The sequence below is a fragment of the Otolemur garnettii genome, unplaced genomic scaffold (assembly GCF_000181295.1).
Source record: "Otolemur garnettii isolate 467f Iridium unplaced genomic scaffold, OtoGar3 scaffold00040, whole genome shotgun sequence".
In the NCBI taxonomy this organism is placed as follows: Eukaryota; Metazoa; Chordata; class Mammalia; order Primates; family Galagidae; genus Otolemur; species Otolemur garnettii.
In genome coordinates, this window is record NW_003852435.1 from 297,450 (window position 1) to 324,667 (window position 27,218).

At 40.8% G+C, this 27,218-nt stretch overlaps 1 protein-coding gene across 1 annotated transcript in view; it reads left to right on the forward strand.

Moving 5' to 3' along the window:
• LOC100961950 (von Willebrand factor A domain-containing protein 8) overlaps nucleotides 1-27,218 on the forward strand; it is a gene marked incomplete at its 5' end in the record, with an annotated part of 309,966 nt that overhangs the window by 272,801 nt on the left and 9,947 nt on the right. The window contains 2 exons of the mRNA XM_012805376.2: nucleotides 15,969-16,094; nucleotides 18,689-18,847. Of these exons, the coding sequence (XP_012660830.1) occupies nucleotides 15,969-16,094; nucleotides 18,689-18,847 (285 nt within the window). The remainder of the gene's footprint in view (nucleotides 1-15,968; nucleotides 16,095-18,688; nucleotides 18,848-27,218) is intronic.

Genomic DNA, 27,218 nt, shown 5'->3' on the forward strand with positions numbered 1-27,218 from the left:
ATTCTCTTGCCTCAGCCTCCCAAGTAGCTAGGACTACAGGTGCCCGCCACAATGCCCGGCTATTTTTTGGTTGTAGTTGTCATTGTTGTTTAGCAGGCCTGGGCTGGATTCAAACCTGCCAGCTACAGTGTATGTGGTTGGCGCCCTTAACCGCTGAGCTACAGGCCCTGAGCCCAAGAGGAAAGATCTTTATAATAATTAGCTAGATACATAATTTCAAAATCTTGACAAATGTAAAGATTAAATCATTTTCATGAAAAAGTTTGTATGTAGTTATGTAGGGTAAAATACCGTAAGATTTTATATTAATTGTGTAAATAACATGACCTTGAATGATTCATTTTCTTCCATAGTCATTCACTTGACAAATGTTCATTACCCTGGGCCTTGAGGGCACCTGGGCAGCTGCCACATGGGCTCTGAACTTCAAAGGCAGGAGTTGATGAAGGGCCAAAATGTGTGGTTCAGAAAAAAGGAAGGTAATGGGAGATAGTGTTTCTACTAAGACTGGAGGATGAATATAGTTCAGTCTAGTCATTCATTTCTCAAGTTCTTGATGCACACCAGGCATTAGGGATAGAAAAATAAAATAAAGTCCCTGCCCTCAAAGAAGGAACTCAAAAGACTAAGAATTTCCTAAATTCTATAGGGAAGTCTGTATACAATTCTATGAGACAAATGAAGAGAGTCATTTTATATTCATGGAGAATGTAATGCTTGAGTTCAGTCTTAAAAGATGCTGAGGAATTTTCCCGGTGGTTGGAGAGTGAGTACATTACAGACGTAGGAAACAGCATGTACAAGTGCACAGAGGTAGGAGAGAGCACGGTGAGTTCAGAGAAGACCCAGGTGTTCAGTGTGGCTGGGAAGAGCATAGCCTGGTGGCAGAAGATGGTGAGAGAGGAGGCATCCACAGAGGATGGTGAGAGAGGAGGCAGGTTGGAAGAATCACAAGCACCACATCCTGAATAGACTGGGTGTCAAGAGGACAAGCAGATAACATTGACTTCTAACCTGTGGACAAACAGAGGCCATTAGAGGATTCACAGTACCAGCCAGGGATATAAGAACACATTTTTAATTGACGGTATCAGGTTAGTATTATTACTATAACTAATGGCATTAGTATAACTAACACTCTGGTATCAGTTAATGCCTTGATTGGTGTTTGTAGGGTGATAGCTACTTATACAAACATTATCACATTTGATCCTTACGTCAGCGTTTTAAGTGGCATTGTGTTATTAAGATCAGCAAAACGAACAAATATCAAATCCACTACTGTTACTTCTCACAGTAGCACACAGACAAAGCTGGGTTAGAACTAGGGCTAGCATCAAGGAATGACTCTTCCCGTAATCAGCACAATGATGAGACCAGTCTCAGAAAACAGTGACCAGTTGCTTTCAGCTTTCAAAGGGAACTGAAAGAAAACTATGAAGATCTCAGGGAACAGCAACAAATAAGATTAAAAGGATTAAAAACAAGAAAGTGGCACCCATTAAAAAAAAAATCCTTACAAGAATTAGGGTTAATAACTTACTAAATATCTCCAAAGAAATTAACTAATTATTTCAGGGAAATTTTTGTTTTCTTCTTCTTTAGAAATCTAAAAAAGAGAAAACAGACATAAATAATACCAAGAAAGAGTCTTAAGTTTTGGGGGTAGGGGATAAGAGTGTGTATTTTACATGAGTAGTACTAATTCCATATCTATATAAATGTTTTTATTCTTTTATTTGTGCTTATGCGTTAAAAGTATAACTCTAGAAAACAATAATGGTATCTATATGCAAAATAATACCCTGGAATACGGTAATTGGTTTTATTTATTTTATTTATTTATTTATTGGTAATTGGTTTTATTGAACTTAACAACAAACTTGGAACAAAAGCATTTTTAGCCAAGAAAGAGCAGCATTTCTCTTAATACACTTTAGGTGGGAGCTAGCGATCTAGCGGCTATGGTACAAAAATTATGGGAAAATCCCTTGGAAAATGTCAAAGCAGTTTAAGTACACTGCAAGCTTTAAGCTAACGTTTATTAAATGTGCTAAGGAGCATGGGAACAGAGCTTCGGTGAGACACTGTGGACCTCCTTCCACAGGAGGTGTCATCAGATCGTGGAGGCAACAGGAAGAAAGGCTTCTTCAGATGCCAAGATGGAAGGAAGCTATCGAAGGGAATCCTCCAGAGTGGGCAGAGGTGGAGCCAGGAGGTGAAGATCTGGATTCCGGAGCAACGTCAGACTGGGATCTCTAGCTCGACCAAGATGATACAAGAAGAGGGTACAAGGATGGTATGAGAAAAAAAATTTATGATTTCACAGGGACACCTAAATGGTGCTTTAACTTTACGAAAAGAGAGCTTTGAGCACAAGGACCTGAACAAAACTTCCAACAGCTGATGAGAACCAAGCATTGGAATTTTATTCTTATGTTATGAGTCTTTGAAAGACTTACATCTTTAAGCTGTCCCAAATCGCCCACATGGATGAGGTCCCATTCGTGTTTGCTGTGCCACCCAACAGAACTGTGGACATCAAAGGAGCAAAGACCATGGCTGTTTAAACTAGTGGACATGAGAAAACACATTTCTCTGTTGCCCTACCTGTTGTTCAGATGGGACAAAGCTACCACCTATGATCATCTTGAGAAGGAATGAAAATCTGGTCTAACAAAGTCTGGTCATGAAGGCCTGGAGGATTACTTTAAAAACCAGCTTTGCTTGTTTTTGATCACTTCTAAGCCCATGTTACACAAAGTTCAAAAGTAATCACAGCAAACTTGAAAAGCCAACTTGCTGTGATACCCGGCAAACTAACCAACCAACTGCAACCTCTTGGTGTGTCAGTGAACACACCCTTTAAGGGCCTAAGGAAGAAAGTGACATTGTGGAAGAAGACAGTAATGATTTAACACCAGCAGGCAGAATCAAGAAAGCTTCCCCACCCAAGTTTGTGACTGGATCCTGAGATCATGGGACATTGTCAAGAAGGAAATGGTCATGAAATGGTTTAAAACCTGCAGCCTCAGGATTGCTATGGATGGAACCGAAGACAATAAAATTTACAGGAATAAAGGGAAGCGACTCTTCAGAATACACCAGTAATGTAGAAATTAAAAAAGACCATACTTCTGATATAGACCATGATGAGGAGCTCTTGGCCTTCTATGCTGTGTAAATATCATAAATGTGTTACTGGCACATAAAGTCTCCTATGCCTTGTATCTGTTCTTGTGTTTCACAATTACTTGTTACATAAAATTTCTTGTATGTAATATATTTTTTAAAATGCAACAAAGGTACCTAACTATGGATAAATATTTGAATTAAAAAATTAAAACAATGAGGCGGCACCTGTGGCTCAAAGGAATAGAGCCCTGGCCCTATTTGCCGGAGGTGGCAGGTTCAAACCCAGCCCCAGCCAAAAAAAAAGTGAAAAAAAAAAATTAAAACAAAAGATTTTTTTTTTTTTTTTTTTTTTTTGCTAAAGGTTTGGGCCAAAGACAATGGGAGCAAAGTATGGTATATGAAAGAAGATAAAAGTGATTTAATCTTTGAATGAGTAGCCACAATGGATATACGACTTCCATCTCCAGGTATCTCTGTAAAGGACCCCAGCATTATAGTAACACAAGCATTTACCAGACACCAGACATTCTTCTAGATGCCTCCTCTTATCATCATCATCATCACCAGATCACCTCCTTCTTCGTCACTTACTGGCCAGTAATGCCAGCTCTAGAGCCGGACAGCCTGGATCTGCAACCTGGGAATGGCAGATGCGGTGGCTGTAATGGAGGGTAACTCTGACAGATGATACGTGTAAGCCGTTTAAAACAGCGCCTAGCGTGTAGCATGCTCTGCGGAGGGATTAGCTTCTTGATTCCCTTCACTGTGCTTGCTCGTATTCCTCAGCCTGGCTACAGGCCAGGTACCCAGTCAAGAAGTTCACATTGATTGTGCTGTTTAATCTGTATAAAAACTAGTAAGTATTATTTTCTACATTTGATAGATGTGGCAACTGAGAAACAAATTATCTCAATTCTCATAATCAGATGAAATATAAATATTTTGCCTCCACTTTGTAAGGCGAGGACTGAACCTTAAAAAGATGGTATAACCGGGTTATATGGCCAGTGAAGGGTGTCTGAGCTCAAAGCTCAGGTCTCAGTGATTTCTTAGGCCTCTGTTATCTTCTTCCAACTCTACAATTCCATAAGAAGTATAATTCTTAAATACTTAAAGGACAGTTTTCATCATTATCCAAATACCAAGATAGCATTTCAAGTATTTCCCTTGTTGAGTCTTTATTTTTAATTTACAGGGGAATTACTCTCAGGTGGACCTTCTAGTTCTCAATTTAGGGAGATGAGGCTAGTTTAAAACACAGCTATTGGCCGAGAATGGACAGGGCCTGGTGTAGAATATGAAACTTTAGATTGTAACAAAAGCAAGAAGGCTTTGATTTGGTCCCAGTTTTGCATCTTCTGCTAGTCCTGTGTGGCTCTGATTGACTAACATCTTCCAGCTGGTTTGAGGTTGCTGTATAATCCCAATAACTATGCGTGTTTCCTTGGTGAGCAGCACAAACTCTGGCCAGGAACTAGCACATCATCACAGGCGATGACTCTCCAAAGCACAGCTACAGGCCCATGCAGTGATTGGAGGTGACTGGGCTGGATTTGAGGAGCAGGAAGTGCTGTTGCCACCATGTTGCCATCTGCCTGTGTGTGTGCCTGGTTGCAGCCCGCGCCTGTCTTCTCAGTCAGGACAGCTATCACCAGTGACCTTCCTTGGCTTCTCTGAGTTACTGGACCTTTTCCCTTTCCTGAATCAATAGCAAGAGTTTGCTTGCTTTGCTTGCTAGGATAGTACAGGCTGTCAGTACTTCAACTGTACTTGGTTCAGAATCTCAATCTCTGATTGCAGCGTTCTCTAGCAAAAAAAAAATCCATTCTCACAAAAAAGCCACTTGATTTTAATCATATCTTCTCTCCAGTATTTTTCTGTTCTGCAATCAGTAATTTCATTCTCACGCTAAACCAAATTAGTCTTTCTCTGATTGCTTTGGCTAGCATGGTATCTCCATAAACCAATAATTATATTCCTCTAGTGTTTCAAAATGAGCTTTTGTTCACATAAATCATGTTTTGAACACTGTGTGGCATGCACTGTACTTGACACTGAGAACACAAAGATTGATAAGATATTGCCCCTATACTAAGAAAATTCTAGTCTTGAGGGAGCTGAGCAGAAGATGGCTAAACAGATTGTTTCAGTTTAATATGGTAAGTACCTAGGTAGATTCTGTAGAATATAGTGGAAGGCCAGAGAAAGAGAACTCAAGGATAGATGTTAGAGGAAAATGTATCTGAGCTGAGTCTTGAAGGACCCACAAGTATTAACCAGAGAAGGGTGGAAGCAACGTACCAGCAGCGGCACAGCATGGACGCAGGCTTTCACCATGTGGTCTCAGAAACAGGCTGGGGCCAGACACAGGCAGGATACCACCCCCTGGGAAATGCAAATGAGGACAGGAGGCTGAGAGGCAGGCAGGTGCCAGGTAAGGAACTTAGACTTTATTGTGAGAACCCGCTTTGCTCATGTGTAAAGAGCAGAAAGCATTTTCCCATTCCTTTTATCTAGTCTATAATAACTGTGTGAGTTAGGCATTAGGCATCTATTGAATATTTCTTTTGCCTAAGGGTTCTTGCCTTCAATAACAAATCTTCTAGAGAAGAAAACACACGTGTATTTGTAATAAAAGCCATAATATGGTAAATGCCACAGAAAGGTTTAAAGCAAAGTGCTGTGACTGTGTAGACTATGTAAACAAGTGTGTAAGTAATTCCTAGGCTGGATAGTTGAGGGAAAACTCACAGGAAAAGTGTCATTTTAGCTGGGCCATGAGGATGGGTGTGGTTTCAATTGGTACCTCTCTTGTGAAGATGGAGGTAAAGGACAGAATCAACCGGTACTTCCCAAACCTTCAGTGGGGCATGAATCCAGCATGGATTAATACTTTTGTAAAATAGAATAGAAATGAGTAAATTTAAAACTAATATAAAAAATAACATACCAAATATGAGCCACCTTTTTTTAATGTTAGTTCAACACACCTAAAATTATTTTGCCAAATTGGCATATAAGTTTCTCAATGCTTACTGTCAGTTTCTGTTACTTATTTTATCATGGACCGGTAACAGGTATTGATAGTCTGAAAGTAGCTTGTAGAGATCTGATCTAGACAGAAGAAACCTCTGAGCGAAGGACAAACACTTAATTACGAGGCTGTTGGGGATATGGTACACAGCCAGAGTGACTGATGTTCAGAGTTAAGAGATGGGCTTGAGGACAGTGGACCGGAGGACAGAAAGTGAGGGAGAAAGGGAATCCCTGAAGGGCCTTGAGCACCAGGCTAAGGAGGCTGACTGTGTTCTTTAACGCAGAGCCACGGAGGCATTTGAGAAAGGGAGTGGTGGCGTTATATCTTTTTTTTTTTTTTAGGAAGTTTCATACTTACAAAGACAGAAAATTTTATAGAAAAGGGAAGTAGAAGCTGGGAAGTCAAATCATAAAATTATTTCAGTTATTTAGGTGAGAAGTAATAGGAACCTGAACAAGGTAATTGAAATGAAAATGGAAAGACTGAGACAAATTCAAGAAGCAGTTTGGAGATAGGACGGAAGACAGTGACCAACTGGATGTGGGGTAAGGGGGATGAGGAGGTTTTCAAGCCCTAGAGAATGGAAGTAGGGAACACAGGAAGAGGAGAGACTTTAATACAGCAAATGTTTTCTTTGGATGTTAGTATGTGCTCACTACCATCATACCCTTGTGAAAAGGTCAAGCATGATAATGGAAGTTTTAAAAAATGTGAGGAGTGAGTACGGACCAGAGAGGGTTACATAGCCATATGGATATCTGTGTGTGTATTGTCATGGTCATCTGTACAGAGGGACAGCCCAAGACAAGAGAGTTGTGTTGACTAAGGTGAGGGGACAGGACAAGGAGGGGGCAGGGTGAGAATGGCAAAGTCAAGCATTGTCTGCATTTCATGGCACGGAGCGAGGTACCAGGGACTCTCTCTCAGCTCATGTGTGGTTCTCCAGCATGAGAGGACATCTCCAACCCAGTGCAGCCTAGAGATATAGTTCTCACTTTGGGGCTGCCCAAGCATGGGCATCTAAATCAGTCTTCTCCAGATGACTGTTCAAATGAATAAAGGAGTAAAGCGCGATAAACATGGTTCAGTACCCGTAACTCAGTGGTTAGAGTGCCACCATATACACTGGGGCTGGCGGGGTGGAACCCGGCCCGGGCCTGCTAAACAACAATGACAACCGCAACAAAAAAATAGCTGGACGTTGTGACGGGTCCCTGCAGTCCCAGCTACTTGGGAGGCTGAGGCAAGAGAATTGCTTAAGCCCAAGAGTTGGAGGTTGCTATGAGCTATGGCACCATGGCACTCTACCAAGGGCAACACAGTGAGACTCTGTCTCAAAATAAATAAATAAATCGCAATAAACAGTGAAGAACCCACACGACAGAATTAAAGAAGGGTGCTAGAGACTTACAATAAACTTCGAAGACATTTTGCTGAATATAAACTGACAGGACCCCTGTCAAAGACAACTCAGAAACCTTTACTAGCAAATAAGTTCCTGAGGCCTAAAATCTCATTAAGACCCCCAGATTAGAGAGGCAGGGAAAACAAGAGAGCCCCGGAGCTGGCGAGAAGCAGGTCCCTTGGCTTGCATTTTGTTACTGCAGGGCAGCAGCATGTGAAAGTAGCCCTGGGGAGGAGTAGGGGTGAGAGGTCTAGGTTTCGTGCAGTGGCAACAACAAGCTGGAAGGAGAGTAGCATGGGGAAGGAGGCCAGACAAGCCCCAACTTATACTTGGCTGGAGCACTAATTCAAACAAAAGCCAAATGCCCCAAGTTGGCCCACTGCAATGGCTTTCTCAATAAAATCTGAAATGATGTGAAGATGAAGTTCTCATGCTGGGGCTGTCCACAGTTCAACTCCCTCCCAGTTGAATTCTTCAACTGGTGTTGTAGATTTAGTTCAACTAACACCAGTGTAAAATCTTCAAGGAGAATTCTAGTAGAAACAAAGTGGGAAGTGAGTGCACCCAAGGAGGATCCGTCCAGTCTGTCCTGAACAGTTCTGTATAGCCATCTCATCGTTGGAGAATAAGGACGCAGAAAAAAATAAAATAATGTGGGGTAATGAGAAGATTCTTCATTGAGGTAGAGTACTCAAAATGTAAAAGAAGACACTCCTGAGCTAGAATATTATCCTAAGAAAACAAGATTTTTAGAAAACATCTGCTTTGCATTCTCATAATTCAAAGAAACTTGAAGTATGTAAAATAAATAGATTCGAAAGGGTCTGGCTAAGAAGCAAGCAGAAATAACAAGGGAGTTGAAATCAATAAGGAAAGATTATTAAATAACTAAAAATGCAATGCCAAACTTAAATCTACATGAAAAGTAGAAAGAATAGACTCAATCCTGTCTTCAATCTAAGTATTAAATGTCAATGACAAACTTGAAAAGTTATTCCAGACTACAGAGGAATTAAAGAGGTAAAAGCCATTAAGCTGGTCAATAAAAACAGAGTGGAGAGCTGACATGAGAGCCATGAGTCATCCCCCTAAGAACAGTACCTGGCACGGGGTAAGTGCTCAGTAAACCCATACTCAATGGACAAATGATATTCCCAGAAAGAAGGCCAGAAAAAAGGATGCCTAAACACTCATCAAAGTAGTGACAAAACCCTACTGGGCTAAAGAAAGGCCTAAGTCAACAGATCAAAAGAATTTTACTGAGACCAGGCGAAATTAATGAAAAGATAAGTGCCTTCCCACAGCTTTATGTCTAACATTTCAAAATTAACAAAAGTATCCTAAAAGCGTACATGGAGACAAAAACAAACTACTGACAGAGTAAGAAAAATTAATCGTACACCTATTGTCCTTGAAATGTTGAATGCCAGAAGATAGTAGAATAATGTCTCCAGGAGTTTTAAGGGAAAATTCTTGAATTTTCCCAAGAATTCTATACTCAGCCAAAGTACAAAGGTGGTAGAAAGACATTTTCAGATATTCGGAGACTTAAAATCTCACTTTAGTTCCCTTTTTGGAAATATTTTTGAAATGCATGTATATATGTAAGTACACACACATTTACACACGTGTATAGATATTCCAGCCAATTTAAAGAGGAATCAAAATTCCTTAATAATAAGAACCTTGTATTATAAAAAGTCTAACAATGAGGACTGGAGATAGTTAAATACAGAATTAGGACTAAATAATTGTGCTAAATTAGTTTAAAAGAAAGGTCAAATATTAAGAATAATTCTTTTAAAAAATACATGACATTAAAAGTCATGTATGTGATACTAAAAAAGTCCTTGCATTATTTTTAAAATTAAATAAAAGCCAAGAATTTTGGTTAAATAAGTTGATGCAGAGGAGGAAGAGAATGAAGTAAAGTTGTCAAATATTCTTTCATTCCTGAAAATAGAGAAATATAAGTTCCTATGGCTTTTTAAAGATTTAAAGTTATCCTGCCAGCATTTTTTGACATATTTCTTGCAAATTACAACATGTTTTACAAAAATTCCCCCAATTGCTGTGTGAAGAGGGGACTATGTGGGGCAAGTGAGCTAAGAGGGAGACTAGTTAGGAGACTATTGCTGTGGTCCAGAGGAGAGAAAATGAGGGCTGGAGTAAGGATGGAGGTTGGATGTGGAGGTGGTAAGAAATGGTCAGATACTGCCAGGAATTGAGACGATTTGCCAGTGGACTTGGTGTGGCTGAAAGAGGAGCCAAGGTTGACTCCTGAGCACATGGGCCTGAGCAGCTGAAGGAGCGGTATTGTCTATTGCCTCTCACTGGGAGGTGAAGGCCCTGGAGAGCAGGCCTTGAGATGTGGCGTCTGGGGTTTGGTTCTGAACATCAGCTTAAGAAGCCTGTTAAGATATACACGCCAAAATGTGCAGTTCTCCTTGCCATGAGATGTTATTTCATAAAACAGGGAATTCCTTGTAATAAGGTGCAACCTTTTCTTTGCTGTGCTCTTTTTAATGACTATGTCAAAATATTGAGAGCCACAAAGTAAAATTTTTTGTTGTTTCCTTTTTGTTGAGACAGAGTCTCACTTTGTTGCCCTGGGTAGAGTGCCATGGCATCACAGCTCAGAGCAAACTCAAACTCTTGGGCTTAAGTGATTCTCTTGCCTCAGCCTCCCAAGTAGCTGGGACTACAGACACCTGCCACCAATACTCTGCTATTTTTAGAGACAAGATCTCAGTCTGGCTCAGGCTGGTCCCATAAGCTCAGGCAATCTGCCCACCTCAGCCTCCCACAGTGCTAGGATTACAGGTGTGAGCCCCTGCACCCAGCCTGTGGTTTCCATTTATTACTTGTTATTTTTTAAATACTATACAAAAGTTTTCCTTAATCCAATCATTATTTGTTTTAATGATATAGATTAGTGGCATAACAAGTATGTGTTGGTGGAGCATAGAGAAATGTTAAAATAGTGGGAGCTAATGTTTCATCAGAAAAGCTTTGTTCCCAAACATTGTGTACAGTTATTCATTCAACAAGTATTTCTTGATGATCATTTCTGTGCTTTATTCTGTAGACTGTGTATACTTTCTACAAAAACTGCTGCTTAAGCCTTTCTCATCTCTTTATTAAACAAATTCTGATGGGATAAGATAATATTGGCTTGAATGTGGAATTTGTAGGTAAAGAAAGTCTTGAGTAACCATAACCCAAATAGTGAAGGCGTAAGATTAACCAGAATGCTCTCAGCGCTGAAATCACAGGACAAAGTGCCTCAACCACAAGACAATTGGTTCTTGTCGTGTTTACTCGAATGCCCTCAGTTTACAGACGTGTGTCTGTGTGTGACTCTCTGTGTACAGACTTTCTGGCTACCCATGTATTTCCCAGAAAACAAATTAACCAGAATACATCATTCTCTGAGTATTTCAGTTAAGTGTTCTTTATGTGAAAGTAGTAAAACTATATTTCTTTTTCAGAAAGTCTATGACATAGACTTTTTATTAGTACAACCTAGCTTTATATATTATGAGTTCTCATTAGTATGGATTTACTGTATAATACAAAACAGATGGGCGTATTTACAAGGATACTTTACTTCATGCTATAGGAATATTCGTGGTTTCCCAAACGTTGCCATACACAGGGAAAATGGGAAATAGTAGCTAATGTGACCAACACATAAAATTTTGTAATAAACATCTTGTGAATAAAGGTACACATAGCTGCACTTTCCCATTTTTCCTATGTCTGGTGACTTTTGGGACACCCTATGTAATAAATAGCATGTCTGCCCTTTGTTTGAGATAAAAGCATAGAGTTAAATGCAGTGGGAACTTACTATTTACAGAAATATTTCAGTAAGTCTCATAAAATACAGAAGCCTTTATATTCACAGTCCAAAATAATAAATATTTCTATTCAGCCTTCAGTAACTTTCTAAAGAGCTCCCCCTCCAGCCCGTTGCCCCCAAGAGCATCTGTTCTGTCCAGCTTCTTCCTGTTTTGAGTTTCCAAGTATTGGCGAACTGGCCAAAGGATAGAAAATAAATTTTTTGCCCATATATATCTGCAAGTTACATACTCCAGAACTAAGCTTATGAACAGTGCTGCTATTATAAAAATGTGTTTGTGCCCAGTAGTTCTGGATCAAAAGACTGATACATACTTCTGCTTCTCAAAAACAGAAACTACTAGTTCATGTTCCTAAAAATATCGATGACAAGCAGTACCCAAATTAATTCATTTATCCACAAATAAAGATAAAGATGAAGGGAGTGTACTGTATGCCCACCAGAATGGCTAAAAAAAATTATTTTAAGTTGTCAATATCAAGTGTTGGTGATGATATGAGCGAATGAAACCCTCGTACATTGCTCATGGGAATGTAAATTGGACAAATGCCTTTGGAGAAACTGTTTATCAGTATCCACTAATACTGAATCTGTCCATACTCTGTGACCCAGAACTGCTACCAAAGAGCCATGTGCACACACCTGCTCCTCAAGACGTGTTCAGGAATACCTGTGGAAACATTCTTCATGGTAGCCCCACACCGAAAACAGTGGTTGTAGGATGGGTAAATCGTGACAGAGTCATATGGTGGAAAGGAAATAAGGTACTGCCGTGCAGACAAGGTAACTCCCACTGGGAGAATGTTAAGTCAGAGAAGCCAGGAACAAAGAGTATATATTGTATGACTCTGTTTTTATAAAGTACAAAAACAGATGAAGTTACTCTGTGGTGATCGAGGTCAGAATAGGGCTCACCTTTGCCAGGGGAAAGAAAATCTAGAACAGAGCCCTGGAAGGCTTGGGAGGTGTGGGGGGTGGAGATGCCATGTTCTCTTTGTAATAACAGGGATGTGGTGAGGCTTTTTTTGCGTATCTGTGGTGTCAACTTTTTTTTGGCTGGTCAACTTTCATTAGTGTTTGTGTATTTAGTGTGTAGCCCCAGACAACTCTTATTCTTCCAATGTGTGGCAGAGAAAATAAAAGGTTGCACACCTCTGTAAAAGTTCTTTGAGTTCTGCCTTTGAGATTCACGTGCTTCATCACAAGTACATTATACTTAAATTTGAAAAGTTGACTCCTCAAAAGGAACCAAAATGTAACAGATTTATTGGGAAAAGCCTCGCTCTCACTGCAAGTTTTCCTAATTTCTCTTCTTTTATCAGCCCACATAATGGAAACAGGTTCTTCAAGCCAGGCCCTAGGGAGTATCGTAAGAGGTGACAATCATTATGGGGAAAGAAGGAAAAGAAAGCACATTAACACAAGCATCTACTCTTAGATAATAGCAAATCCAGAGATAGCAAATGTAATAATATCTAAGGGGAATAAGGGAAAAGCATTTTATAATGCTAGAACCTCCTCACCAAGTGCAATAAGAAGAACACATGTCCTAGACAGGAATCCCTTTTATCGTTTTTATAAGCATTAATTATTAGCATGTCTCAAAGAGAGGATCCCACAGTACTGTTGGACTTGTGGTTTAGCAGACCCTAGTTTTCCCAGTCTAGACTGGTCAGTAAGAGTCTCTCCTCACCTATGAAGGGCATTAAAAGCCAAAGCTCTACAGCTTGGTACCTCCAAAAGTCGTATAATGTCAAGATCAAAGGTACCTAAGTGGTCATCCACAGTAGCATCTCTTGGCATAAAGTATGTTGGCAGCCTGAGAAACTGTACATATCAGACACCAAGAATGACAAGAAAGAGGAGATAAGACCTGAATCTCAATCACTTTTGGGGGAGGGGGAGCTGAGAAGGATGGCACTGTGTGGTCAAGGTTGCCTGTCTGATCCATAGACAGGCCACTGGGAAAGGATTCTGGGAGTCTGCGTATACCCCTTCCTCATACCACCCATATCTATGTATTTTTTTTTTTATGTTTTTGGCCGGGGCTGTGTTTGAACTCGCCACCTCTGGCATATGGGGCCAGCGCCTACTCCTTTGAGCCACGGGCACCACCTGTATCTGTGTATCTTTATCAAGTTTTACATGATACCTATGCTCCACTGTGTCCCATTGTCCCAAGAACATGGGATTCTTGCCAAGAACACATACCTGGAAAGAAAATACTCCCAAGGGGCTTATACCTGGTAGTTTCTAGAATTAACTGCCTACCAAAATTAATATCTTTATGCTGTGACTTTCCCTCTCTTTATTTCTTGTTCACTTTAATATATCTGTATTCAAATATGGTGATTTTGTACCTGTTTACAGCAAGGGTGTCAGGAACAGGAAAACATACTGTCATACCTAGAATTATAGTGTATGGAGCTGTATAAAGGCTACTTTGGCCCTAAAAGTGACACCGGCTGCCTGAGGCTCAGCTTTGTATTTCCAGTGGCAGTGCCGTCACACAGCCACTTCCCATGAAACAGTGATGGAACCCTGCTTAACTTAGTGTAGACTTACTACTAACAGTGCCAGCTAATGGACAGCGCCAAGGCCCTTCCTAGCTGATTCCATGTAGTGTCCCATGTCATTTTCACAGTAACTCTCTAAGGTGGATGCCAGTGTGATCTTCATTTTAGAGATGAGCAAACTGAGATACTGACAGATTAAGTAACTTACCTCAGGTCAGCTATCTGGCAGGGGTAAGAGAACTATTAGAACCAAGCTCCAGAACACGCCGTCTTAACTATTACTCTAGTTTCCATGTGTGGTGTGAGGGGAAATTTCCTTTTTGGCTTATAAGTTTTGCTGAAAGATTAGCTCACAGGAAGGCAGATTAGTAAATAAAAGAGGCAGAATCAGAGAGTGATTATCCAGTATCCCAGTGGAGTCCAAGGTTTATCTACCCTCATTTTAGGGTAAAGGGAAAGATGAGAAATATAGGTAATTCTGCTTAGGGCCAATAAATGGTTAGTCGGAGGGATGAGTAGATACTTGGGGGAATGAATGGATGAGGAAAACAGACTTGTAAATTATTCTCTTAGGAAATTAACCTGAGAGACAGGTGTTATTCTTATCAAAAGTTTGGTACTTGTCCCCAAAGTGGACAAGTGGTTTGAGAAGGAAAGAGAAGTTTATTAATTTGCCAGCAAATGAGGAGAATAGTGGACTTGTGTCTTGAAGTACCATTATCCTAACTATAAGCAGAAATACAGAGCTTTTAAAGGAGTTTCAGCTTAGGGATATTGCCATGTAACTATCCCTGATGGTCCTGTTCTACCCCATTTCTGGGGAAAGCAATCCGAGACCTCTGCCCAGACAATTTCATTGAGCCATCTCCTGTGGTACCAAAAAAAAAAAAAAACCCACAAAAAACAAAAAACAACAAAGAACACTCCCTGTCCTGATTACTGGCCTCGGGCTGGGATGTGGGTATTAATTCCAAAAGAGGTGGGGATAAAAGGACAGTTCCTAAACCATTTTACCTCAGTCCATTCCCTCTGTTACATTATATTTAAAATGATTCTGGCCAGGTCTGGTTGCATGTTTAATCTTCTTTCCTATAATATATTGAGATAACAAGGAGGGAAAGGGAAGATTATTGTTTTGATGGGTCTGGTTTTTTAAGAAGAAAGAAGAAAGCCCCTTCCAAGGCCCATTGATCTTCTGAAGGTATTTACTTCAAAGTAAAGTCATATTTTGGGATAAAATTTCCTAAGCTCCTTCACACACATAAAAATATTTTAGCTATTCTTCCCATTTTGTAATGTACATGTAGCTGTTGCTGTAATAATCATAGTTAGTGCCTTGATTGGAATATTGTAATTCTTTATCATTTTACTACCACCTTAGTCCATCTGGCATGGTTGTAAGTTATTGTGCTAAAGTATTAGGTGGAAATATCTTTGAAAAGTAATTCAGAAGATTCCTGAGTATAGATCAGAGAGATGTGGGGTATAAAATGTTCACACACTATTGTTTTCAGCTGTTTCCATTTGTCCACTAGGTCATGGAGAACTTGAGTAACAAAAGTTCTTTTCCAAGAGAAAGAGCTCTGAGGATCGTATTTTCTCTGGGCTTGCAGACAGTGTTAACAAGTTCAAGGTGATTATTTTGTTAACTAATAAATTTCCTAGAAGCACCGTGACAAATAGTCCATAAGAAATTCATCACCATTACACTGCAGATAGTGAACATATCTCCAGGGGTTCGTTTGCATACCATTTTCCTGTTCATGGATGTTTTAAGTGAGTTCATTTTATTGTTCCATATGTTAAAGCAATTAAAACTGACAAAATCCCACAAAGAGCTTTTCTTTGTCAGCAGAGCAAAAACCAGTCCATTTATGCAACATGTTCATGCAAAACCATCACTTACTGAAAAGGTCCTGGGTATGTTTTCTGTTATTCCACACACAAAGTGTGTCAGAGACCCTGCAGAACTAATTAAAATAAGGCTTTTGTGTCTATGTGTCATTGAAGGCTAAAGGTAAAGAAAGACAGTGGCTAAGACACCAAGCTACTGGGGAACTCGATGATGCCAAGATCATTGATGGGCTGACTGGAGAAAAAGCCATCTACAAACGTCGGGGTGAGCTTGAGCCCCAGGTAAGTAAAGTAACTAGCTGTCTCAGATATGCACAGTTTAGCCTTCATTACAGAAACCTGCTTTCTCAAGTTCTGTCAAAATATCATAAACTCTGAAAATGACAAACAAGGAAAAGCATTATTAAAAAAAGAAGAAGAAACAAAAATACATACTATTCATTATAGAAGTCAAGGTCTCAGCAAGAAACATAAGACATGCCCAAACTGGGTAACTTAAGGAATGGTCTGTACAAAGGCCATTTACAAAGGAATGAGTGGAGTTTAGGCAAACGTAACAGGGGTGTAACTCAGAGTGAGAAAACAGTTACTCCAGCCCACATGTCAAAGCAGCATATTCGGGGGTAACTTTCTAAGACCCAAGAGCTGTCTGTGTTCATCATACAGGGAGAGAAAATTTTAAGAAATAAGTAAATCTCCTTGAACAACAATAATTATAATTTGTAAAGTTTTACACAGCTATAATTGAAAAGTATTTCCAATACAATGGCAAAAAAATGGCAACAGGATAAAATAATGAGTCTCCTGGAGAACTCCATGATCTGATCACCTATCTTCCAGAATAACCAGAATTGCTGAGCAGCCACTGAGTGCTGAGGTTGCAGGGAGTGGTGGGAGAGGGGGAGTCTCTGCATTTAAATGTTTATTTAGAGAGGAGCTGGTGGCAATTTGGGGAGTTCTTATTGGCATGAGTCAACAACTGCTCTCTTTACTGACTCATTGTGGTCAACAAATGCATTTGGATACATCTGAAATTGTGAGTAGTCATGGAAACATATATGGCAGTGTTATTAATTTGGGCAGACTCACCAAGTTTTTGGGAAATATGTTAAATTTTGCCTCGAATCATTACTTTTTAATGCCCACAGTATTTTCTCAAAATTATTAACTCTGCGCATTAGTTTTCAGACATGTCAGCAAATATGTGATAACAAAAAAATCAGGAATTTTTCTTCTTTTTTTGTGAGTAAACTGACAAACTTTATTTTTAATCGACAATTGACATTCATAGGTCCAAAATCAAATTGAATCTCTTTTCACCTTTTAATTTACAATTGTTTCTAGGTAGCAGGTAGATGCCCCTTTCTTGCTTTTCACTGCTAAGGAAAGAGAAGCCATAGTTCAGTAACTAGAAGAAGGGGAAAAATAAAGCTTACTGAAGACAAAAGACATTTTTTGTTGTTGTTGAGACAGGGTCTCATTTTGTCACCCTGGACCTCCTGAGTGGCTGGGACTACAGGCGAGTACCACTATGCCCAGCTCGCTTTTCTACTTTTAATAGAGAAAGAGTCTTGCTCTTACTCAGGTTGGTCTTGACCTCCTGAGCTTAAGAAATTCACTGGCCTCAGCCTCCCAGAATGCTAGGGTTACAGGCATGAGCCACCGTGCCTGGCCAAGACAAAAGACATTTTAAAAAAGTTTTCCTTGGTGGCACCCATAGTTCAGTGGGTAAGGCACTGGCCACATGCACTGAGGCTAGAAGGTTCAAACCCAGCCTGGGCCAGCTAAACAACAGTGACAGCTACAACCAAAACATGGCCGGGTGTTATGGGTGCCTATAGTCCCAGCTACTTGGGAGGCTGAGGCAAGAGAACTGTTTAAGCCCAAGAGTTTGAAGTTTCTGTGAGCTGTGACACCACGACACTGTACCAAGGGTGACAGTAAAACTCTGTCTCAAAAAATAAAAAAATTTTTCTTCTTAAATCTTTGCTAGAACCCCTCTCATATAGCTCTGTTTTGGAATCTGACATTTCTCTTGGCGTATGTGGAAATGATTTTCAGGTTACTAGACAACAAGTATAAGTAAAATTGATGTGGGCTTCTTTCAAAAATAACGTAAACTCTTACTAGAGTTACTCTAAGTCATGAGGTGACAATGACATGTTGCAGTTTAGATCTCTCTAGATTATTATTTTTAAGAAATCATATTAAATGATGGAGACTTTACATCTTCTGTATTAACCTGGATGGAGGTGGAACACATTCTTCTTAGTAAAGCCTCATAAGAGTGGAGAAGCAAGAATCCAGCGTACTCAATCCTAATATGAATGCAGCAGATAAGCTAATACAAAGGGGGGAGAGGAAGGGGAATGAGGGAGCAGGGAGAGGGGGGAAGGGGATGGGATCATGGTGTTTGGAATACTCCTTGGGGGCAGGACACAATTACAAGAGGGACTTTATCTAACAAATGCAATCAGTGTAACCTAATTCTTTGTACCCTCAATGAATCTCAAAGGATAATAAATAAATAAATAAATAAAACTTTAAGGTATGCATTTAAAAAAAATAAGACATGATATTATTCTTAAGGCATCAGCCTCAGTAAGGCAATTTTACTAGCGGGCCTTACAAGGACTATGTTTCAAAGGGAAATCTTTTCCATATAGCCCCAAATACCAGCACAAATCTGAAATTCTATTTACTGAAATGCAGTCTGTGGATGCCTTCCCACCTGCTAGGAAGCCATGTGCAGGGCTGAGCCTACAGCTGTTCTGCCCACTTCATGGTTAGCACTCTGAGGCTATATGAGAGCTTCAGGACAGTGTCCACGGGTGGTGTGCTGGCTCACGAGGCTTCTCCGTCATTCTTTCCCTCAGCTGGGCAGCCCACAACAGAAACCCAAACGTCTGCGCCTCGTGGTGGATGTGTCTGGTAGCATGTACCGATTCAACGGGGTAGATGGCCGGCTTCAGCGCTCAATGGAGGCTGTGTGTATGGTCATGGAAGCTTTCGAGAACTATGAGGAGAAGTTCAAGGTAATGGCATGATCTCAGGATGCTGAGAGGCGTCATTGACCACATCCACCCTGGAGTCAGCCTGACTTAGGGCCTGATGATGTATAGGTGCATGGAGACTCCATCCAGAGTGGACAAAAACCTTCATCCTCTCTCTGTCACTTATCAGTGCAGAGAAAATGAAGCTTCTGTTTTGCCTGCTTTAATAAGCAGAAAGTAATACCATAATTTAAGGTATCAGTGACTATAGAAGAAAGCACTACACTTTACAAGTCGCATAATGTTAGCCATAAAGTTGGGGGGAAACCAGACACTTAAAAGCACCCCAAGTCTGTTCCCAGACTTCTCAGAGCCTTCAGTCCTTATCCTAATTTCCCATTTTGCCCCATTGCCTACCAGGCAGCCTTCCAAGGTTTGAATCCACCCTCAAGACCATGGTCTAAGCATCACTTTCCCTTTCCATGTGGTATGACTTATATGGTCATAGACATCTCCCAGCTAATAAATAAGAGGACTACCCTGGGAGAAAAGACACCTCCCATTTAAGCCATCTCCATTTTGCTATTGCTCGGTTTTCTGTACACCGTCCACTTCTGAGATCTGAGCTGAGAGAAGGATCCCTGATAATGCTTTGTTACTGCCCAACATGAGCCTATTAATCTGCTCTTAATCCCAGCCACAAGTGCACCTGCACTCTTACCCTTACCAGAGTGAAACATTTGAATATAATCACGTGCCGTGTAGTTATTATCAGAAGTTCAATTGAGAGAAATGGTGAATACGTGTAGACATGTAAAGGACAGTCTGTTCACAGATACTCTAGATTTTATTCTGGATCAAACATGTCCTTCAGAAGTCAGCACTCTCACGCTGGGTGCAGGGGCTCATGCCTATAATCCTAGCATTCTGGGAGGCCGAGGACAGAGGATTGCTTGAGCTCACAGGTTCGAGAACAGCCTGAGCAAGAGCAAGACCCCATCTCTAAAAATAACTGGGTTTTGTGGTGGGCGCCTGCAGGCCCAGCTGCTTGGGAGGCTGAGGCAAGAGAATTGCTTGAGCCTAAGAGTTTGAGGTTGCTGTGGGCTATAACACCACAGCATGCTACTGAGGGTGACAAAGTGAGACTCCATCAAAAAAAAGAAGAAGAAGAAGAAGAAGAAAGAAAGAAAGAAAAGAAATCAGCACTCTGAAATCATTAGGCTTGACATCCCACCTGCACCGCAAGATTGCTTCTGTGAGTCATTTCTCTGACGGTTGTATGTTTCTCTGTTGTATGTTACAAGGCATACAACCAAAAACAGCTGGATGAAACCATCACTTCATTTACTTTAGACCTGTTATTAAGGATTCTGCCCCCTGAATTTCCCAGGGTCCCTTGTATGAAGCTCTATGTGAGAAATTCCTTTTAGAATTAAGTAGTTAAAAAAGGACAGCTTGAGGTAATTAATACTGGAGGTCTCCAGGCTCTGTGGAGTACAGGATGCAAATACAAACGAGACAGGGACTTTCACCAGGGGAAGAGCTTGGTTTCCCTTTAAAAACTGGAATGTGTTTCCCCTGGTGATTAGTGAAAGCCGTGGAAGTGCTCAAGATTCTCTCTTGGTTTAGTTGTCAGGAAGCTGGGAGCCAAAATCAAAGACCAACTATGACAACTTTGTTGTGTCTCTTGAAGACTGGCATTCAGCTTTTTCCTTCCCCTGACTTTCCCTCCCGTCAGAAGTATGTTTTTCTTGATTTTTGTTTTTTATGTATTTTTTTAATTTCTATGGGTTAATTGAAAATATTTATTTAAAAATATTTTAGATCCTTTCTAGTATGAAGTAGAGTATAATTCTTAAACATCGGACCATTTGGATGGTTAGACATCCATTGTATCACCCACATTTACGAGGTGTTTTAAAAATCTTAGGGTCTGCTAATAGTTGGATCAGCCTATCTGCCTCTCCTATGGATCTGGAATTTCACTGTTCCTCAGCTGTCTTTGAGCTGTATGAAGATTTTAACCTATTATAGATCATAGCAAACATAGCACTATTAAAATTTGGAAATTCGTAGTTATCTAACATAAAATTTACAGATAAAGGATTTCTACACCTTTGAGAACAGAACAGCTCCGACGTGGAACGCTACTTCTTCCAAGTATTTAGAAAGAAAATTGATTAGGAGTTAACCAAGAAATTAGGAATTAACCAAGAAATGATTCTCTAGGACTGGGTAACTGGTAACTGAGTTAACCAAGAAATTAGGAATTAACCAAGAAATGATTCTCTAGGACTGTCCTCCTAGACAGAGGACAGAAGGTGGCAAAGCTGCTAGAGCCATTCTGATGCCTCCAGGTAGCTGGTGTGATAGTCAGAGGGCAGTCTGAGGATTTCACTGCATCTCACACAGCAGGGTGCATACAGAGGATTCTGTTTTTCCAAGTCTCACTTATAAAAGTCTGTAATCTGGAGGAACTATTAGTGAAACTAGAAGTGTCGCAGAAAAGAGGAGCACGATCAAGAAAATGATCATGTTACAAGGAGTTTCACTTTGTTCTTAATTGACAGTCACAAACTAAACTGCTGGGCTATGGCCTGCTGGAAGTCCATTACATTCAACAAAATTACAAACATTAATTGAACGCTTGCTAAAGGCAGAGCACTCTGCTAGGTACAAAGCTGAGCTTGGAACCTAGTGAGGGAGACATAGGAGAACCACTGGTTCCCATAGAGCAGTGGTTCTCAACCTTCCTAATGCCGAGGCCCTTTAATACTGTTCCCGTGGGTGGCGACCCACATGTCGAGCGGCTGCCATAGAGGCTCTGTGAGTGATGTGTAGGCACAGAGCCTTTTGCACACTCTTCAGGGCATCGTCCCTAAAGCAGCGTTTTGCTGGTACTGTCTTCAGTTGCCCCAGGGGTGTAAAGAACTTCCTCCGTCTTCATAAGTATAACCACAGGCATATTGAGAAGACAACCGTCTGACCGACAAATCCAGAGGAAATTGTAGCAAGACACCAAAATGAACTAAAGTTTCTTGGGGCTTGAAGGAGCTTTATCATTTTTATGCTATTAGATTTTTAAAGGTAAGCATTTTAATGGGTTTTTGTGCACTTTCTTGCACTTGTAAACATAACCTTTACCCTCACTTCGGTTCTATTAGAATATTTTTAAAGGAAAAAAAAAAGTCTTAAGAAACAATGTATATCTTCCCAAACAAAGGGAAAGACCTTATTAGAGCTTCTTTTAGGAAAACCGGTGCTTGGGTGAGTCTCTGGAGAAACAAGGAGGGCCAGGAGTCCTGTTCCTGCAAATTCCTCGTCATGGTCACACACATTAGAACGAGGGTCACTTTGGAGGTCATTGACTGTAGTTCCTCCTTCCACAAACAGGAAACAGAGACCCAGACGCACAAAGGACTCTCCCCAAAGTCGGAAGGCTGGTTGGAGACAGAGTAGGACAGACCCCAGGGCTCTTCTTTTGTTTGTTTTTCCTTTTTTTTTGTTTGGTTTTATTTTTAAACTTTCCCCTTTATTTCCCAACTTTTTTATTTGGAAAAATTTTAAACCAACAGAGAACTTTAAAGAACAGTAAAATGAGGACCTGTATGTTCTTCACATACGTTCAGCAGTTGTTAACATCTTGCCTCACTTCCCTAAGGTTTCTCTCCAAATATCTACAGCACTTTCCCTCTCCCATCTAACTCATGTGAAAGTAAAGTGTACATGTATAAGCAGCGTAGTACTTTACCTCTAAATTCTTTGCTATGCTTCTAAGAGTGAGGATATTCTCTAACACAACCTCAATACCATTATCACACCTAACAAAATCATCAGTAATCTCATACCACCTTATGATGTCAGATTCAAGTTCAGCTTTCCCAGCTGTCCCCAAAGTATCTTTTATCGTTGTCCCTTCTCTCTAGCCCAGCGGTTCTCAACCTGTGGGTCGTGACCCCTTTTTAACAATGAAAATACATTGAGGCTTTAGAAAGGTTGAGAACCACTGCCCTAGCCTATCCCCATCCAGGATCCAAGCAAAGCCCATACCTTACTTTAGGTGGTAATGTCTCATCAGCCTCTTTTAATCTAGAACAGCCACCACCACCCCCCGCCAATATCTTTTTTTTTTTTTTACTTTCCGTGACAACCACTTTCTTGAGTGTTCACACCAGTTTGTCATATAGAATGACCCTTATTCTGGATGTGTCTGGTTGTTTTCTCATGGTGCCATCTCACTCGTTCCAATATTCCGTGTTTCCAGCAACAGCTACATTGGAGACTTCGTAACATCTCCCTACTACCCTTGCCAACATGTCTGAGATTTTGTGTGGTAACAGGCCACCCAGTCTCTGCTAGGGCTCCCTAGGTTTTCCAGAGGAGACTGGGGGAAGGAGGAGTCTCCTTGCGGGAGTCCTGCAGGAAGGAGGTGGGATGGAGCTACTTACATTCTGTGAGAGCTGATTATAAGGAGAAGCATCCCTTGGTATCCATGGGGGGTTTATTCCAGGACACCCCACCCCCGCCCCGAGGACAACAGAATCCTTGGATGCGCCAGTGCCCACATTGGCACTCTGTATCCTTGGATTCCTCAACTGTAGTAATGTGTGCACACTGTACAAATGTGAAAGGACAAGAGGACTTAGAGGAAGAGGAAGCCCCTGCCTACCCTCTCAGCTCCAGGCTCCCCCTCTGTGCCCACCACTGTCCATGGATCTTCTCAGAAACATTGGGTGCATGTACACCACGCGTCTGTTCTGAATCCTTGTGTTATCTCATCATATTCAACTCAGGACTTTCATTTTCTCATTTGTGAAAGAGGGGTAAGGGCTAGGAATAACTAATAAGTGGGTTTAGTTTGCTCAGAACATAGATAATGCTGCACGAGGAGGAGACTGTTTGAGGAGCTCCCTGTGAAGGTTATAGTCTGTAGCCCAGAACGATATCACATGTGGCATCTCTAGTTCAGCTCTGTGATCTGCGACTCCGTACCTGTCTGGAACGTACTCTGTACCATTCCAGATGGTTCTTCATGCTGTCTTCCTGCAGTTATCCCTCAGGTGTAAAGGGGTCTGGTCTTCATTTGCTTGAAACCTTCAGAAGCCACCGGCCTGGTTTGGCGATCTGGACGTGTCCCTGTCTCTCTTGGCAGCTGCTCTGGGTTTTGCTTGGCTTAGGTTTAGCTCCTGAGCAGCGGGTCTTTACTCCAGGTCCAGCAGCCTCATTTGAAGCCAGCCTGTGCTCTTTATTCTACATTATCGTGACCTATGCCAAACCACAGGGACCCTCGAGCAAGAATACTGAGAAGGAAAGGTAAATTCAGTGGCAAAATATGTTTCTAAGCCATTAGGATTTTTTTTTTAAGTTTCTCATAACTGTTCTAGCAGCTGACTTCAGTTATCCCCAGGAATAGCCTTCACAGCCGGTCACTTAAGCCTAGAGCAGTGCCATTTGCTTATAATTAGCATAAACTGCTCTAATCTGATAATCAGCATGATTTTTAACATTTATATAAGGCTCAAACACCGGAATGAAAGGTGGAATAGTAATGATGATATGCACCATTTTATTTTAGTCAGGGAGCACTTTTCTCCCTTCTTTACCTTCATTTCAATTTGTTCCTTGTGATTTCTCAGAGCCCCTGGGAATGCCTTTACTGTAATCTTAAAATAGACCTTCTTTTCAAAAGCTCTTCGTGCTTTAATCTTTTTTCAAATTGCTCAATAACATCAAAGCTAGGAGACTGGTTGTCTACTGAACACTCGAATATCGGCCCCAGAAAACAGATTTATTCAGTTATTCAGAAATTTGACTTTGGAAAAAAAATAAAAGGGCCTCAGATTTGTCGTTTCTATAAAGGCAGATAAACCATCTTCTAAAGCAGAGGGTTTCTAACAGTGTGACAAGGAACCTTGAAGATTGTTTAGGGTGGTGGGGAGAATGGGAAGCACTTTTTGCCCCACCACCTCCATCACCAGTTCAGCTAGAAGAATTCCATGTGTTACTGATAGTGCGTGATGTTTCGTAAGCTGGGCTTTTATGCGATAGTTCATTTGGAGAAAGGGTTCCACTGCTAACATTTTTTAAAAGGAAGACGAGAGTTAGAAAGTCACTATTCTAGGGCTAACATTGGTTATTTCATACAGACTCTGAGGGCTTTCTTTTTGGAAAAAGTGTAGTTGATCCTGGGTTATATATCTAGATGACTCACTGATTCCTTCCTCCCTTGACAGAAAAAAATAAGGTATAGGAGGTTCCAGAACGAAGAGCAATGGACTTTTTCATTCTAATGCCTAGATGCACCATTGAATTTTCATAAAGCTGTGGGAGATGGGAGTTACCCTGGCAATTACACCAACCTCTTTGTTTTATGGATAAGAAAACCAAGACTCAAAGAGGTTAAATGCTTTGCCCACAATCACACAGTGAGACACCAGAACTTCTGACTCCCACTTGGGCTCTTTGTTGATATTTTATCCCTATTTCTCACAGCCATTTTATTTCTATCCAATTGGTGTTTTTAAAAACTGTAATTCAGGAGCAAGTATATTACTTACATAAAGTACTCTCATCTTCTCCTCTTGGCACCTCACCACCCAAAGGAGACATAATAGACAAGCTTTTCTCAAAGATACCTTGGTCAGAAAGGCTGGATTAACTCCCAGAAGGATGTGGAAAGATATGACTCACAAACCAGCACCTACGGGAAAATGTCTTCTATCAAGAACTCAGTTCGGGGCTCGGCGCCTGTAGCTCAGCAGCTAAGGCGCCAGCCACATACACTGGAGCTGGTGGGTTTGAATCCAGCCTGGGCCTGCCAAACAATAACAACTGCAACCAAAAAAAAGCCGGGCCTTGTGGCAGGCGCCTGTAGTCCCAACTACTTGGGAGGCTGAGGCAAGAGAATCTCTTAAGCCCAAGAGTTTGAAGTTGCTGTGAGCTGTGACACCATAGCACTCTACCCTGGGTGACATAGTGAAACTCTGTCTCAAAAAAAAAAAATAGTTCAGGCCAGGCACAGTGGTTCACACCTGTAATCCTAGCACTCTGGGAGGCCGAGGTGGGTGGATTGCATGAGCTCATGAATTTGAGACCTGCCTGAGCAAAAAGCAAGACCCTATCTCTATTAAAAATAGAAAAAGTGAGTCAAGAGGATCACTTGAGCCCAAGAGTTGGAGGTTGCTGTGAGCTACGACACAACAGCACTCTACCCAGCACAACATCTTGACACTCTGTCTCAAAAAAACGAACTTAGTTCACTGTCTACAATTGATCTTTTCCTATTGCCTCAGGAATGTTTCACAGGCTTAGAAATGGAAATCAGTCATCCTATTGGTTAAAGCTCTGTTTTTAAATTTCAGATTAATATGGGGGTTCATATAATTAGGTTACGTAGTTTGCTTTTGTAAGGTTAAAGCCCAAGTTGTTATAGTGTCCTTTGCTCAGGAAGTGTGCAGACCTGTACCATATCCCTGTTGGGTAAGAATTTACCCTAACCCCTTTCCTCCGTCCTCCCCCCACTTGGATTTAATTGAGTTTTTCTCTCACTTGAGCATGTAGTTTTTAGTTTACCAGTTCTGATTGAGTACTGAGTACATGAGATGCTTGTTTTTCCATTCTTGGGATACTTCACTTAGGAATATGCCCTCCAAATCCATCCAAGTTGTTACAAAAGATACAAAATCTCCACCTTTTTTCTAAGACTGCACAGTATTCCATGGCATATACATACCATGATTTATTAACCCATTCATGTGTTGAAGGACACCTGGGTTGTTTCCTCATCTTTGCAATTGTGAATTGTCCTGCTATAAACATTCAAGTGCAAAAGTCCTTATGATAAAACATATTTTTTTCTTTCAGGTAGATACCAGTAATGGGATTGTAGGATCAAATGGAAGGTGTACTTTTAGCTCTTTGAGGACTCTCCATACTTCTTTCCATAGAGGCTGTCCTACTTTGCAGTCCCACCAACAGTGCATGAGTATTTCCTGCTCTCTGAACCCACATCAGCATCTTTTGTTTTGAGTTATTCTCACTGGGCTTAGGTGACATCTCAGAGTGGTTTTGTTTGCATTTCTCTGATGATTAGGGACAGTAAACATTTTTTCATGTGTTTGTTGGCCATTCAACATCCTTATGCAAAAAGTTTCTGTTCCTGTCTCTTACCCAGTTTTTAATGGGGTTGTTGGATCTTTTCTTATTGATTTTCTTGAATTCTTTGTGGATTCTGGTTAGTTAGCCCTTGAAATTCATACTGCTACATGGAGATAGGACCAAAGAAGGATGTGCATACTTGTCTGATCCATTCAAAGTTACATAAGAATTCAGAATTGATTCAATCATTGATTTGGAAATGTTAACCAAGCCAACCATTCAGAAGCTTGAGTAGAGATGGGAAGAAGGATAGTTG